This window comes from Diachasma alloeum, unplaced genomic scaffold (assembly GCF_001412515.2).
Source record: "Diachasma alloeum isolate Michigan unplaced genomic scaffold, Dall2.0 Dall_scaffold_00308, whole genome shotgun sequence".
In the NCBI taxonomy this organism is placed as follows: domain Eukaryota; kingdom Metazoa; phylum Arthropoda; class Insecta; order Hymenoptera; family Braconidae; genus Diachasma; species Diachasma alloeum.
In genome coordinates this window covers 847,037-863,750 of record NW_021680447.1, presented here as the reverse complement: position 1 = coordinate 863,750, position 16,714 = coordinate 847,037, and the positions used below count along the sequence as shown (strand labels likewise).

At 35.3% G+C, this 16,714-nt stretch overlaps 1 protein-coding gene across 1 annotated transcript in view; it reads left to right on the top strand.

Annotated features, from left to right (window-relative positions):
* LOC107039821 (dipeptidase 1) overlaps positions 1–16,714 on the top strand; it is a 57,846-nt gene that overhangs the window by 37,187 nt on the left and 3,945 nt on the right. The window contains exons 5-8 of the mRNA XM_015259640.1: positions 6,865–6,934; positions 12,118–12,294; positions 12,399–12,483; positions 15,541–15,616. Coding sequence (XP_015115126.1) covers positions 6,865–6,934; positions 12,118–12,294; positions 12,399–12,483; positions 15,541–15,616 — 408 coding nt within the window. The remainder of the gene's footprint in view (positions 1–6,864; positions 6,935–12,117; positions 12,295–12,398; positions 12,484–15,540; positions 15,617–16,714) is intronic.

Sequence of the window (16,714 nt, the reverse complement as noted above, 5' to 3'; positions counted from 1 at the left end):
TTTTTTTTGGCGATTTCGTTTTTCGCGATTATCTCGGAAACTATGAGAGATAGAGCCTTAAAATCAATTTTGGGTTTCCTATAGGAATATGGACGGCTCAGAATTACGTTTTTCCACGTCCTACACCCTATACAAGATAAATTGAATTATTTCTTTTTGGCGATTTCGTTTTTCGCGATTATCTCGGAAACTATAAGAGATAGAGCCTTAAAACCTATTCCATTCAGAAAAACGTTTGTATCAGAAAACGNTGTACTGCGATGGGAGTGGAAGTACGGAAGTTCAGACGTTTGTATCCACATCAAAACTTCACGAACTACATATGGAATCCATTATGATGATTTTACAATTGATAAAAATGGAATCAGGTGATTTGATTAGAATAATAATAATAATAATAATAATAATAATGTATAATTTTCGTTGGTACAAACGAGTACTAACGATTTAAAAGCTATCTGTATGTTTTCCTGACGTCCTTCATACATTCAAGATTTTAGAAGCGGGTAAAGTATTGAAGGGGCTGATAAATGAAATGGAAAAATATAGTACATACAAGTACTATCCATGCTGAATCCTTGCTCATGAAAATTTTTTCCGTACCTTCATTTCCGACGCTGCACGATTTNTACGATGATTTTACGGTTGATAAAAATGGAATCAGGTGATTTGATTAGAATAATAATAATAATAATAATAATAATAATGTATAATTTTCGTTGGTACAAACGAGTACTAACGATTTAAAAGCTATCTGTATGTTTTCCTGACGTCCTTCATACATTCAAGATTTTAGAAGCGGGTAAAGTATTGAAGGGGCTGATAAATGAAATGGAAAAATATAGTACATACACGTACCATCCATGCTGAATCCTTGCTCATGAAAATTTTTTCCGTACCTTCATTTCCGACGCTGCACGATTTTTTCCGCACCCCTTACGTCTAGGGATGCGGGGTACAAACGAAAATGAATGTGGTACGTTCAGGTACTTACTGAGTACAATCGATACTATAAGAAAAAAAATCGATTTATCAAACTTAGACTCCAAGTTCACACAGCTGAAAAAATCCTGATGAAAAGTCCGAAATGTAAAAAAATGGAAACCACAAAACAAAAAAATTTGCACTGGCATATCGTTATGTCAATTCAAAAGTAATTCTCATGACAGCCCGTATGACAAAAGATCCCTTTTGTTATACAACTAATTTTCCTTAATCTTAAGAATTAGTTCACAAGTTCTTCTGTTAAAAAAAACAGAACGACAGACATTAGTTCTAGAATCCAGTTAGAAGCTAGACAAATATCCTTAACGAAATACGACATCACCTCTCTGAAGAAATGGCTTGATAATTAATAGCATCAATTGCTTGATTATGATGGTACAAGAAGCAGTCGAAGTAGCAGCACGAGGTGAAAATTGGCGTGTTGAATATTCATCACTCCCTCGATAGCTTCGGACAAAACTTTCTTACATAACGGCTTTAATTCTTTAATAGATGCATTGAGATGCGCAGCGTTCAGGAAATTCGTTGGAATACGCTAATCAGTGGCTCAAGGAGAAGAGCACTCACAGAGCTAATGTCTGGGAGGAATAGTTTGCGTAATTTTTCAGATATATTGGCTGTCGAAATTTCAATTCGTCACTCGCTACAAATTTTGAGGATATCCAAATGGGTAATTCAATTCAATGTAAAAAAAATGATGAATTATATTGCGTGAGATACATTTGGAGAGCATTTTCTAATAAATAAACAAATAAATAAATAGTCAATAGTGATGCCATCGAGACTACACGATAAGTTTGTTGGATGGATCATCACTTGAAAGGTGAAATTCGAGTGAAACAAGACTCCTCAAATATGCATTTGTTAACTATTAACGAATGAACATTTGGTGACACCGAATAGACCCTAGACTTCAACCAAATCCATTTGTTAACAATAACTAATCCTTTTTATCAGTGTATTGTATTGGCTATTGTATTGGTGTATTGGCTAACATTTGGATTGGAAAAATTCTCCAAAAAATGTACCGAAATGTTCAGCCAGAAGTATTCAATAGTGAGTTCACGTTAACGCTCTCTTCCTCCTCCGCTCCCCACCGATTTTTCTCACCAAGTGTGTCATCAGTATCACGATGCGCTACACACCCGATTACCTGATCTTTCAGTTAATCCGATTACCACCCGAACCAATAGATTTCCATCACTTCTGCTTACAAACTTCGAGTGAGGAAACGTGTCGGCCACCATGTGCGACACAATCATAATTCAATTGAGGAACGCGCGCAGGGGGTCATCAAAATTATCGTTAGTCGATGCGGAAATGTCCTCTGTGGACAGTCTCATTACGGAGGAATTATGATTTGACTAGGACTAACCAACAAGGCGGAACACCTCGATTTAACGCTGGCTCGAAAGATAAATTGCTTTTTGGTAATGTATGAGGGGATGTGTGCAGAAGCCCAGTAACAATACAGGAGGGGAAAAAAGTGGGACATTATCTTCCGCGTGATGTATCCCCCAACCTGTTGATGAAGCCACTCACGTCAGACAGACTCACAAAGTAACAGATCAATGATATGGAAAAAACTATCTCAAGTAGAACACGAAGAAACAATTCGAAGTAGTTATATGACAACTAGTAATCGTTAAAAAAAGAAATTTACGGAGTCCATTGATTTTGCTGTGAAATTTTGACTTTACAATTACATTTTTTTTCGATTTCAGTAGAACTGTCACATGATAAAAATTTCCAAGAAGTGTAACGAAAGTTTCAGCCAAAAATTTTTCATTGTGCAGAAGGAATACGAGAATTGCCGCATTTACGACTCAACAAATATTTTGTTAAGAATTTTTAGGTGAAATTTCCGGTACACTTTTCGGAAATTTGGCTCTCGATCATGAATATTCATTCGTTGTTTATAGTAAATAAATAAATGTAATTGTCGTTCGACTACAAAAGTAAAAGAGTATTTCTCTGGAGAAAAAATAGCCAAAGAACTTGGATATCCTTAAGTTCCACTGAAATTTCAAGGAATTTCGTCATTAAAAATTATGAATTTCGGGAAAAACTCAATGAGAACTGTAAATTTCAGTTAAATTATTTCTTGAAAATTATTACGAAACAGTTCAGTGTAATTTGGCACTAAATATTCAGGTTTTCATTGAAAATTCAAATAAATTGAGGAATTCTCATCTACATGCTTTTCAAAATTTTGGAATTTCATTGAATTTTCAGTGAAACCTGGAATTTCATGATTTCTTCCCCTTAAATCACACTCAGTGGCACTATCTTGAAAATTACTGGTGAATTATACATGAAATTTCATTTTTTTTCTAACTGTGTACATGAAAATTTAATTTCAAATTACACTAAACTTTCATTTAATTGAAACTTTAGGAATACACGGAATTCTTGCCAGAATTTTTTTGATTTCCATTAATTTCCATGGAATTACTAAACTCAAATTTATAGTTTTTAACAATTCTTCCATCAAATTATGATTTTTCAATTATGAAATTCACACTTTTTAAAAATTATCAAGATGTGCACCGCAAATGTCAACCAAAAAATGTTAGAAAGTAATTTTCACGTTATCATCGTGCTACTTTTTTCCAATTTTTTTCTCCCTGAAAAACGAAAATTTTGACAAAATGACCTTCGAAACACTGGATGATGGAAATGTCCAACACAAAAATCCCCAGTGAGAATGAATATTGATGGCTCAACCGAACGTAATCAATTTTCCAACTATGAACGTGTATTAAACGCGATATCCCAGCTGTACCCAGCGAAAAAAAGACCAGAAAAATTACTGTGCTGTACCCCGGTAAAATGGCTTCATTTTGACGATCCCGGAAAAATTCACATGCCAGAACCGGAAAATCAACCGCCGGCTACAAAATTTTCAGGTATTTACCGCGAAAAACTTCGCCCTTGTCCCAGAAAAATTTCCATTGCTGCCCCTGGAAAATGAAGCCATTTTACCGCGTTCCAGTGATTTCTCCGCAATTTTTTTCGCCGTCTATTGGTTGACCATTGCGGTCTACCAGGGTCATAACAATTGAGAATAAACGAGAACTAAAAATCCAGGAATAACCGTAATACAATAACTTGCCCAGTGGGATGTAGAGATAAAAGTGAAATAAAATTCGTAAAATACGAGGCCAACGGTGAATGTGATAACCGCATCGATACCCACCGAGAGACCCCAAATCCTTGTAGATTATATTGACGATGAGTGATTACGATCCCATCGGGGTCACATACCGCCAAAAAAGGCACTGTCGATGCAAGTGACACCGCGATAGCATCGCTTAATGTGTACAGGATACTCGGTGATAAAATTGAAATCATCAGCGATGATGGCTGAGAGCGATCGACTATCAAAAGCTCGTGCTTCAAAAACCATAACTGATATGTAGCTGCATGATAACAGTCATAACGGGGCTACATCCACAAAAACGTGTACCAAGTGAAAAGAGCGACAAGCAACAATGACCCGCATAGTGTAGGGTCCCGTATACCACGAATACGCAATGTTGACCAAACGTTCCTGTGGTGGAGATGACTGAGTCTGTATGCTTGTGTGAAGCGTTTGTATCCCTGCGACTCTGTCATATAGCTTCACGTTGCCTTGCTAAATCCACTGCAGTTCGTATGGTGGGTTGCCTGGCAACGGAGTTTCCGAGAATTCTAACGCTGAGCGTGTAACATCGTCTATGGAACAGAGGGACAATACGCGCCAGGAATTAAATGTGATGAGTGATGGCTGGGTGTTGGGTGGCAGAATGAGTGACAAAAATGGCGATTTCACAGGTGCCGTAATTGTTATTTTTCTCGTACAGTCCACAAAATATTTCCTGGCGAATGGGGCTTTGCAGTGTTAGAAATTTCTTGCAATTTCAGTCAGCGTTATCTGAAGTTTCGATGTTGTAGGTTTGAATTCGATTTCAAATGAAAGCGTTCACAAAGTTTCTTATTCGTTTTGCAAATTCAAAAAAATAGGGTTTTCATGTTAGCAATCATTAATTTTGCATTGAAAGCATCAATTCCCGAACTCATTGTGAAAATTGAGTAAAGTTTCACGTTTTTCAGTACCACATGGGCCTAAAAATGAAAAATTATTTGAATATTCAAGAAATTAACTGATTCGTCAATGAAGCAATATAGAGAAATTTCATGTAACTTTGTTGTTGTGAAAAATTTCAAGCTTTTTCACTTGAATTTTCAGGAATAATTTTCTAACAGTGTAGGGACCGCGTGATAAATGTCATTCTTGCTTTCGAATGGACGTTCTGTAGTCGTTTATTTTGACGATCTCCTAATTTCACCGAGGGGCTATACTCTGTGATGAAATCAATCCGAAATCACTGAAATCACGCTGAAATCTTACAATCATGCCAAAGTCGTTTGAAATCAATTAATCTAAATAACTTGTTAACTATCAGCAAATATTCCTTTAATCATATCCAACTCAGCCATTTCCAAATAATTAACAAACCTTGAAAAATCATTTGTTCTGGCAGTGCGGGACCGACAAGTTCTGATATTTATGTCATACCTCGTACCTGTTTTCACAATTTCTCTAATAACGTAAATAATGCCAGCGAATAATTAAAGAAGAAGGCCAAATTAAAGTCAGATTAAATTTCTCCCTGAATATCTCGACGTAAAAGAGTTTGCGATGAAAATAAAGGAACTGTTCAACTCCCCATTTTTTCCGCCATCAGCCCACCTCCCCTCTCGAGCTAATTCATTTGAGCCCAATGGCGTATTTGTATAATTTTTCAGTCAACTAAATCACTTGTTAACTATCTTATTAATATTCCTTTAATCATATCCAACTCAGCCATTTCCAATAATTAACAAATCTTGAAAAATCATTTGTTCTGTTCTTCAGTCATAACTAGTACCTGTTTTCACAATTTCTCTAATAACGTAAATAATGCCAGCGAATAATTAAAGAAGAAGGCCAAATTAAAGTCAGATTAAATTTCTCCCTGAATATCTCGACGTAAAAGAGTTTGCGATGAAAATAAAGGAACTGTTCAACTCCCCATTTTTTTCGCCATCAGCCTCCCTCCCCACTCGGGATAATTCACTTGAGCCAAGAAACTTGTTGAAGTTCTTCACGTACATCGAAAATATTTAGTGCTAAAATTAATAAAGCCCGTAAATTTCAGGGCAAATTAATGGTCTCCATGCACGACACGTACCTGCATGATCACTTTGACACGACAACGCATAGATTCCTCAGATCTTCCGTTTTGCATACACGATCAACGTGTAAATTTCAGGGAGTCGAGGTACATGAACGTCTACACAGGAAGCGAGTCATTTTGTGACATTACAAAAGCCGAGTGAATTATGAGAACGAAGCGTTGCGATATCCTCTTAAAAAGCCATTGAAAATGTTGAGCTCCTTTGGCGAATGAAATTTTCCACAAATGGTCTCTCATTGCAATATAACTTATCCAGAATTATAATAGCGTGGAATACTATCTGTCCATATTCCGTAAAGCCTTTGTAACGCTTAGTTCGCTGGGTGGTCCCTTTCAAAATTTATGGGAGTAGCGTACACCTAATCAGGTAGCGCGGTCGCGTGTCCTCACATGAATAATGTTATTGACATAACAGTTTCCAATTCTCGTATAACCCGAGGTGAACTATACTCCATACGAAGGCAGTCATACTGAGGGGGATTAGGGGATTATCGCCGTTATAGGAGGGTTAGTCCTCCTATATTCGCTGCTCCACTTCACCCAGTGCACAGTTAGCCCCCCCCTAACCCTTGATCATCCATTTCCAACAAATGCATACGATTGTCGCTATTGAGTTACTGACGTGTTGGTTCGGTAGGGCAGACTGCAGTACTGCGGACGAGCCTGGTCAAGTGCCTCACGTCGGTGGACTTTCTAGATTTGGAAAAGTGAGTACAATTTTTGGTTTTATTACATTAATTGGTGTGTCGTTATTTCATTGTCTTCGCTTGTTGCTCTCTTTGTATTTATGTGGCGGAGGGGAAAGCTCAGATAGATGAGTTAAGGATGTCCAAGTACTTTGAGCCTTTTTTTCTCCAGTGAAATGCTTTTCTACTTTTTTAGTCGAACATTAGAGGTTTTTTTTGAGCCCCATTTGACCTCAAGTTTTCGGACATTTTACAATGATTTTATTATTTATACTTTGCAGTTCTCAATTTCAATCTCGATATTGAATCGTGAGAAAACAGTTTAAAAGCGGAAAATGAAATTAGAAAGTTTATTTTCGGAGGTAGACTGATGGAATAATTAAAAAATTGCTATTTTTGAAAATTACGAGCATTTTCTATGAATAATTTATAAACAATAAATTTTCCATCATAAAAATTACTTGTTCGGAATCGTAACAAATTTATTCATATTCAGAATTTTACTAGAAATCAGGTTCAACCTTAAGAAAATAAGGTCTCCGAAAGTTTAAACAATTTCAATTATGTATTTATAAATGACCAGCATTTAAAAATGTAATTTAATTGACATATTTGATGATTGAAAACGATTGAATCTATAGTGGCATCTGTTCCAAACTGTAAAAGATACTTGGATATCCTTAAAGTCGATTGATGTCAGCAATTATTATTTTGAAAAAATGCACTTATCTTACAGCCAAAAAATAGTTTGTTTGACTTAAATAATTTTTTAAATTGAATCATTGGTTTTCTTAAGCTCTTAATGAAGCTTTTAGTCAAACGTGAATTTGATTTAGATTACACTATCAGTCGCATCAGAGGATGTTTTTAACAAATGTTTTCTTGATGGAAATAAAGATTCTATTGACGTGAAATTACATAATTGTTTAAGGGTGAGTACGACGAATTTATTCCCATATAACAATCCTTTATTCGGATCAAAGAAATTTTTTATCAATTCCAACAGCGAATTTATTCAGATAAAAGATCAACTTATTTCATATAATTAAAACATTTTCATTAGAATTAATATATAAGTTTATTGATTACACCAAAAATATTGTTGAAACGAATAGAAAAACCTCAAATAAAGAGTTTCATTTGATTAAAATTCGTTCATTCTCTGGGTTAAAGATAACTAAATTTCATAGATTTCGCAGAAAAATGTGGCCACTCAAATATTACGTCTCATGATTAAAGGTTAGAAGAAGTCTGTAGTTTGGGACGATTTGTGTCGATTTGTGACGAAAGGGGGAGACGGGGTTGCTTTCACTGTGATGTCACACAAAATTTTATGTCCATTTGCAATGAAGAAAATCGCAAATGCAATTCTTTTCGCGTCCCCTTTTCCTCACAGAAAAAACAGAAGTTCCACCAGTTCTCTAAACTATCCCAAAGATTTATGACGGGAAATTTCAGACTGCTGTGAGGATAACAATTCAATAAGTTACGAAGTATTCGAAGAGCACCGCATAAAGATTTAATTGCTCCATTAATCCTTTCCCTTCTTCTCCTTATTCTTGTTTTTTCTGTTTAATTTCTTAAATGTCCCATATTTTTTCGAATAATGGACGAATGTCCATCGATTCCACATCTTATTCCACTCGATTATACGTACTAATGATAATCATTTATTTCTATCATAAAGTTTTCTCCATAATCGATTAAATAAATCATCCAACTAAATGTGTAATTGACTGACTACATTAACTGCTTCAATTGAATTCAATCCTTCCTGTTATATAATTTGATTTATCACGAAGTCAGTGTGAGTAAATATTCATGAATGGTATGCATGAAAATCAAGGTCCATTCAGCCGAGAACTGGTCGGATAAGTTCCGTAACAATTGATAAAATATAATGTACGGAGTTGCATCAAAATATCGTTTAGAATTGTACTGGAAATCCAGTGGCACTCCAACAGCGCCGAATGTGCGTACGTGTTACTCCGGTAATTAATGAGAGCCTGATATCTCCGTAATTATATCTACGTGGTTAACCGCGGGGGACGGATCTTCTTGTTTTCAGGAGGAATTGAATAGAACTATTCTGTTTACAGAGCTCCATCAAACAAATTAGTGTTCAAATAATATTTTCGAATACATTAAGGGGAGGGAAAAATGCATTTTCGGTTTTCGCATGATTTTCTATGTTGAAAAATTTGCACGTAAATTGCATTTTGCTAAACGAAATTTAAATTTAACGACAATATGATGTCTGGTGACTTTTTTGTCGTCATAAAAATTTTGGCTTCAAAAAGGTCTATTAAAAAAATTTTGTATTCGACGCTTAAGGACATCCAAGTACTTTGGCGATTTTTTCATCAGTGAAACGCTTTTCTACTATTGAAATCGAACATCAGAGCATTTATTTGAGCCCCATTTAACCCTAAATTTCTGAACATTTTATAATGATTCTATTCTTTAAACTTTGCCGGTCTCAATTTGAATCTCGATATTGAACCGTTAGAAAACATTTTAAAAATCTAAAAAAAAATAGAAAATTTATTTTTGGAGGGCGATTGATGAAATAGTTTAAAAATAGTAATTTTTGAAAATTGCGAGCATTTTCTATAGATAATTCATAAACAATTAACTTTCCACCGTAAAAATAATTTGTTCTGCATCGTAACAAAGTTATTCATATGCAGAATTCTGTCAGAAATCGATTCCATGCCTAAAAATAAGGTTTTCGAAAGTTTAAATAATTTCAATGATTTATTTATAAACAACGAATGTTTAAAAAAATAATAATTCTGTGCAAAATGTAATTTCAATGAGGCTAAATATTCATGTTTTCTTTCAAAATTTTTTCCCGCAATTTAATTGATAAATTTCATGATTGAAAATGTTTAAATTTATAGTGTGGTCGGCATCAAACCGTAAAAAATACTTGAATAAAATACGGAAAAAAACATCATAATTTACGAATACGACACCGTAAATTACGCTTAGGTAATGGTAATTTACGCTTCCACTTCAAACATAAAATACCCTTCAGAACGCATAAAAGACGACTTGAACATAATTTACGTTTGGGTTTTCAAAATTTGAAATAGAATAGGACTTTCAAAATTGCTTCCTTAAAAAAAGAAAAGATTTTTTCCCGGGTCAAACTTCCCTTTACAGACAAAATAAATAGTAAAAGCCGGAGCGAAACATTGAAAATGTGAAAAAATTCTCAACTGTGCGGTATTTAAACGATGCAAGCGAAGTTCCTGCGTGGAAGTCGAGTGGTGCTGCCGCGTGACCGTTGTGTATATGGCATGTTTCATTTAAGTATCGCACAAGTACTGCATTCATCCCACTTCCCCCGTGTCTTCAAATGACTATATACGTGGCGTTTAAATACCCCACAATCACGAATTGAGATATACGAGCAGATATACAACTAGTGGAATACCTTCTAGGCCTTGACCATTTGAGTGTCGCTGCGTGTTGTACTGTTGCACGTCAGCGGTCGACGTAACGTTGTCTCAAACTACTTGATACTTGGGATAAAGAAGGGTGGCCCCCGAAAAATGATTTATTTGAATTCAGTCACTGGATCTATTTAATTAATTCGCAATAAAAATTGATTTTTATTTACGGGTTTATGCACATCAAATAAATGCTTCTTCAAACATAAATGAATGCTTCTTTGATCCAAATAAAGAATTTATTAGTTAGAAATTAAATCAATGGCTAGACGGTAAGGAAAATTAATTAATTAACGTAAAATAATCCTCCATTTTGGTTCACATAATGATTTATAAGATTTAGAGTTATTAATTTTATACTGTTGAAAATTTTTTGAAATTTCATGGAAAATATGATAGTGGTAGTAGTAGTAGTTTATTAATTGTATATAAAGATCCAGTAAAATCTTTGTTACAATGGGGGTGGAAAATATGATAGTAATTCTCATGAGTGTGACATTGAATCGGATTTAGGGGAAAAATGATTATGAAATTTCAAGTTTTCGGTAGAATTCAAACAAATTCATGAGTTTTCAGTGGAAGTGAGATGGAAATTCCACAACTTCATTGAATTTTCAATGGAACATAAATATTCAGAATCAAAATGATATGAATTTTCACTTTTTCCCTGAATTTTCCAGATTTTTTTGACTTTTCACGGAACGAATTAACTGAAAAATAAAGTATTTTATTGATTTTCAGATCATTTGAATCGAAAATTAATGGAATAGTTGATTTTTCAATATCACTATTTCCTGAAATTTCAGTGGAAATTAAACACGATAAAAATTTCCAGGATTTGGCAGGGTAAATTCAGACAAAATTTTTTAACAGTGTACACGGTGATAAAATTTGAATGAAAAGTACTAAGAAATTGTGGCAAATTTCACTAGACAAACGGTAATCGTGGAGCGACATTGTAGTTCAATAAAAAATAACTTTTGCGGAAGATATCTTACTATTCGTTCGATAAAAAAATACATCTACACAGTAGTCGAGCGCGCCTTTGAAATCGACAACGGATTTTTCTCATTGTATACTGTGGTCTGTACCAAACTGTAAAAGATACTTGGATATCCTAAAGGTGCCAATACACGGAGAGAAATTTTTTAGAAAAATTCTATTGCTAGCACGGGAAAAGAGACGCAAAGTGACAAAGTGAAATACCAAGAAATTATACCTTAACAGCACTAGAATTTTTCACAGCCAGTGAATTGTGACTTTTTCTAGCACTCGTACTAGAATTTTTCTAGAAAATTTCTCTCCGTGTAGTCCCCAGGCTAGCCCTAAAAATTCTTGAAGAAAGAGCCTGAAATAACAAATGAGACATTCAAAAATTAGAGAGATATTCATCAGTGCGCAATAAACTCCAGGAAAAAATTGTGGTCATACGTCTACAACTCGAGAGATAGGAGAGAGCAATGTTTCACTTCTTATGCACAGTTCCTTCCGGCGGATCTGGCCTGGGTACATAAAAAACTTAAACTGATTTGTTAAACTTCTCCAACACTGCGTATAGATGCTTGCCTGGGCAAGTTGGGACCAGTGGCCGGAAGTCACATTCATGTCCTTCAGTGCCCACCTGGAGCACGAAAATGATGAGCATTTTTTATTTTCGCTCGGGAACTTTTCAATTTCATCAACATTGAATTAAGAAATTATGCAAATTACCAAACTCCATGTAATTCTTTTCTGTTTTCCTGACAGAGTGTAGTCTGGGAGATGAACAGACTAGGCATGATGGTGGATCTCTCTCACGTATCCGTGCCAACGATGCTGGATGCCATGGCGGTGTCCAGAGCGCCTGTCATTTTCAGTCACAGCAGTGCACATGCACTCTGCAATTCATCGAGAAATGTGCCCGATCATGCACTTCGATTGCTGGTAAATATTCTTTTCATCTCTCCTTGTGCGATTTCCATTGAGACGAATGGTAGAGAGATTCAAATAGAACTGGAGGGAAATCAACCTTTTTCAATATTTCACAGGCACAATCGGGAGGTATAGTGATGGTATCTTTCTACCCGCATTTTGTTAGCTGCGGAGAGAGATCAACTCTGGACGACGTTGTCGGTAAGTTTCGTTCTGTTGGCATTTGTCAATGTTCTTGCAGGGAGAGGAAGAACGGCCTGATATCACAAAAATTAATTTCTTGTCCCAAATGTATCGTCGCACGTTTGAAAATTTTTTATAGAAAAACCTAGCGAATTCACGAGACAGTTCTTTTGGATTTCAATTCAACTTTCTAATATTTTCATCAATAGAAATTATTCTTATTGAGATATTTTCTATGGAATTTCCTCAGCTTAAATTTTCTAAGTTTTTTAATTTGATTTTCGTGACGAAAAAAAAAGAAAAATGCAATGAAAAGAAACTTAGAAATAGAATAAAAGTTGTATGGAAAAATCAAATTCTATTTTTCAACAGAATATTTTCTATTGACAATTTCAATAGAATCGGCCAAAACTAATATAAAGTTTAATAGAAATCCAATATAATTGTCTTGCGAATTCCTTAAAATGTTTATGATCTGAACATGAACAACATCACCATAAAGTGAGAATTTCTCGGCTCAAGAATTTTTGTTTCAGCTAGAGTTCGAAATTTCTGAACGACCAATACGCGATACAATTCCTGAAACTCTGCGGTAATTTCCAAAAAATTGCATTCTCTGTGTCCCACTGAATTATTTATCCTTTGCATTCCGCTCATAGAACCCCACAGAATGAAATGATATCCTGGCGGATTAAAATAGCGAGATTAGAATGACGATTCAACAAACTTCACTCTCAGGAATGCTTCGCCCTATTCAATTTCAACCTGACAAAATTTTACGTCTAGCGTTCATTGCATTTAACGTGTAATGCACAGACCAGTGGTCCTGTATGCCTTGTATACCCGTAGATAATCCCCTCGATGATGGAGTAGCACAGCCAGTATTTCTGTAGCAGCCCTCGAATTGAATAAAATTGAAAGTTTACAGCAACAACTAAAAAGCAAACTTTATTGCTAGAACTCAAAGTGCATTCAAGTGAACCAGATGTGGTTGTATCGAGTTGGTCTCACCTAATTCTGGAATAGTTTTCAATCAGAGTTCTCTGACAGCTCGTGGCGCCAATTTCCACATCTCTTTTAGTTCCATTTGGAGTGAGACTTTTTTATTCTGCACAATATTCGTTATGCTGCCGTGAACTTCAATGGTCCAATAGAATTGCAAATATGTCGGTGGAAAATAGATGGATTGCCTTTCATCCCTCACAACTTCAAAGTATAACATACTAGCTTTGTGAAAGGATGTTGCCGGAACTATTTGAGAGCATTTGCCACATTGTAATTAGAGTGAGCTTCATTTGATTCAATCGCCGCGGTCGTACACTCTATCAATGATAAACTTTGGTATCCTCGGGGGAAAGTTTCATCACAAGGATTCAAGGTAGACTGAACTTTGTCAATGCCGATGTTATCTTTCTTACAGCAATGCCAACAAATCTTGGTAAATCTCCGTTGAATTAAGGTAACAAGTCTTGAGGAGTTGAATGCCAGCGAAGATTTCGTTGAGATTAATCTTGAGTTTCTAGGGAAATTAACAATTCTACATTTACAGAGCATGTTAATTAATTATTGATGTAGTTTCGAGCGAAATGTGTCGCTTGAGGGGAGATAAAACTTCCTCAAGCCTCTGGTTTTGGAGAGCATCAAGTGGAAATTCAATGTTGCGAGGAGTGGTGAGATTGATGGGAATCACAGATTAAACTCTTCCCCGAAATCCTTCGACAGTGTCGAGTCCTGAAGTTGTTCTTGATAAAGTTGGAAAAGAAATAGCCGGGGAATACAATAGCTGGTATTGATAAACTTCTTAAGCAATGGAATTAGTCATTCTCTGGGCGGAGTGTGGTGTTAGTTCTCCGGGACTTCTCAATTTATCATTTGAATGCTAAGACGCTTGGCAGAGGCGTCTTGCAGCTTTGATATTTATTCGTTCTCAGTCGTAAACTCATGGTGTGTCTGAGTCTCCTTCGAAACTTGAGAATTCAGTAGCTGCTGACTATTTAGTCTGCTGTGGAATGAATGTGTATGAACGTTTATGGGAGTCATTTCAACAATTGCGGTGATGCATAAGATGGTTTTATTAAAATCAGGAGATGTGAAAGACGGACGAGTAATACTAACTGCACTGTTAAAAATTATCGTCTGAATTTGCCGCCAAATTCCGGAAATTTTTATTGTGTTCAAGTTCCACTGTAATTCTAATGAAATTGATTGAATTTGATGATCAAATGATCTGGAAATCAATAAAATACTTGATTTTTTAGTTTAATTATTTTGTAAAATTCAGAAAAATCATGAATATTTAGGGAAAAATTTTAAATTCATGTCATTTTGTTTCTGAATATTCATGTTCCACTGAAAATTCAATCAAGTTGTAAAATGTCCATCTCACTCCTACTTAAAACTTGAAATTCATAAAACCATTTTTTTTGTTAAATTTGATTAAGTGGCACTCTCATAAGATTTACTACAATACCTTCCTGGAAATTTCAAATAACTTCTGACAGTGTGCATTGTTGGAAAAAAGTTGAAATTTTATGGACAGTTGACTAGAAAAATCATAAAATTTCAGGTTCCAGTGAAAAATTAAATTCAACTCATTTGAATTATCAATGAAAATATAAATATTCAGCAACAAATTACGCTGAATTTTGCATCGATTCAACATTCATGAATATATTCACCTGAATTGTGCTGATTTCTACGAATTTCCAGGGAATAATCGAACTGAAATTTACCCAACAGATTTTTCCATGAAATTTCGCATTTTTAATAACAGAATTCGTTGAAATTTCATAGGAACTATAGCGAAATAAAAATTTAAAATAAGTTTATCAGAAACTTCGACCTAAATTTTTCGAACAGTGTACGTTGACTAACACTATTAATGGTTGTTATTTCACACAAATAGAACTGCAAAATCGAGAAGCTATAGGCAATTGTGAAATCTGCAGCAACACTGCAATAACTTGTTGCATACCTTCCCAATTGCCTATAACGCTTCATATTCGTTATGCATCGAAACGGAAATATACAACTAATATTTCACGCTAAAACTCAATTATCCACTTTATGTTCCAGCGCATATTAATCACGTACGAAAAGTGGCAGGCACAGACCACGTGGGACTTGGTGCGGGGTATGATGGAATTAATTTGTAAGTACAGATGATGATCTTACATAAAATCCGTTGCCCTCATGCGCGATTCATAGAAAAACTTCTGCAAAGATTTCAATGGGATTTTACTTTTAATTAGTTTAGAGTTCACGTTTGGATATGGAATATAAATTACACGGTCCTTTATAGGTTCTTTTCAATGTTGGGCTCAATGCTGTTTGCGAAATTTTGAGGAAACGAATATTAAAGATCGCAATCAAAATAATACGTGAAAAATTTTAGACTTTTAAAAAATTCATATTTTCAACGATATTTAGAGAACAATAATTTTCTGTAAAATCCCGAAAGTTCTCGCGTTTGAAATAGTATATTTCGAGACAAGTGCGACGGGGTGGTAACGAGTGTGAAGTTGGCGGCCCGAGGCGAAGCCGAGGGCTGCCAATCACACGAATTAAAACATTCCGTCGCACGTGTATCCGAACTATATTTTTTGTTAGTGATGTTACGTTCAGCGAGTGCCGAACTGTGCCATTTTTCGTTTACTAGTAAACGAAACGTTTTCACACGGGTTGAACGTAGCAGCAGTGACAAAAAAAAATTAAAAAATTTTCAGCTATTTGCGGAAATTCTCGGGGTTTTCTAACAAATTTGAGAAAATCCTAAATTTTTTTTACAAAATTTGAGAAAAGGCTTCGTTTTTAAAAAAAATTTGCTTCCATTTTCTAAAGAAAAATCGAAAAAATACTCAGGCGTCCAGAAAAAAACGAGAAACTCAATATTATTATATCATATTCCTTGAAATGAACCTCCTGCAAATTGAAATAAAGAGAAAATCACCTGAACACTACCTGAACCCATTACTATCACAGGTACCACGGTAAGGTGGGTAAATAATTGAATGCGGCTGGTCACGTGAAACCCATTTAATTCGAGATAGCAGCAAACGCGACGAAATGGTCGTAAACGACTCTGAAATTTCATACGAGATACATCATGTAATGAAACGTAATTGGCCGTCGTGCCATTAGTAGTCCCCGCTTCTTTCGGGAAACAGTACATTTGGTATGTAAATTGAGTTTTCCATTCAAGAATTTAAACACCTTGAACACTCCAGCCGACAGAATGGGATTTCGACGT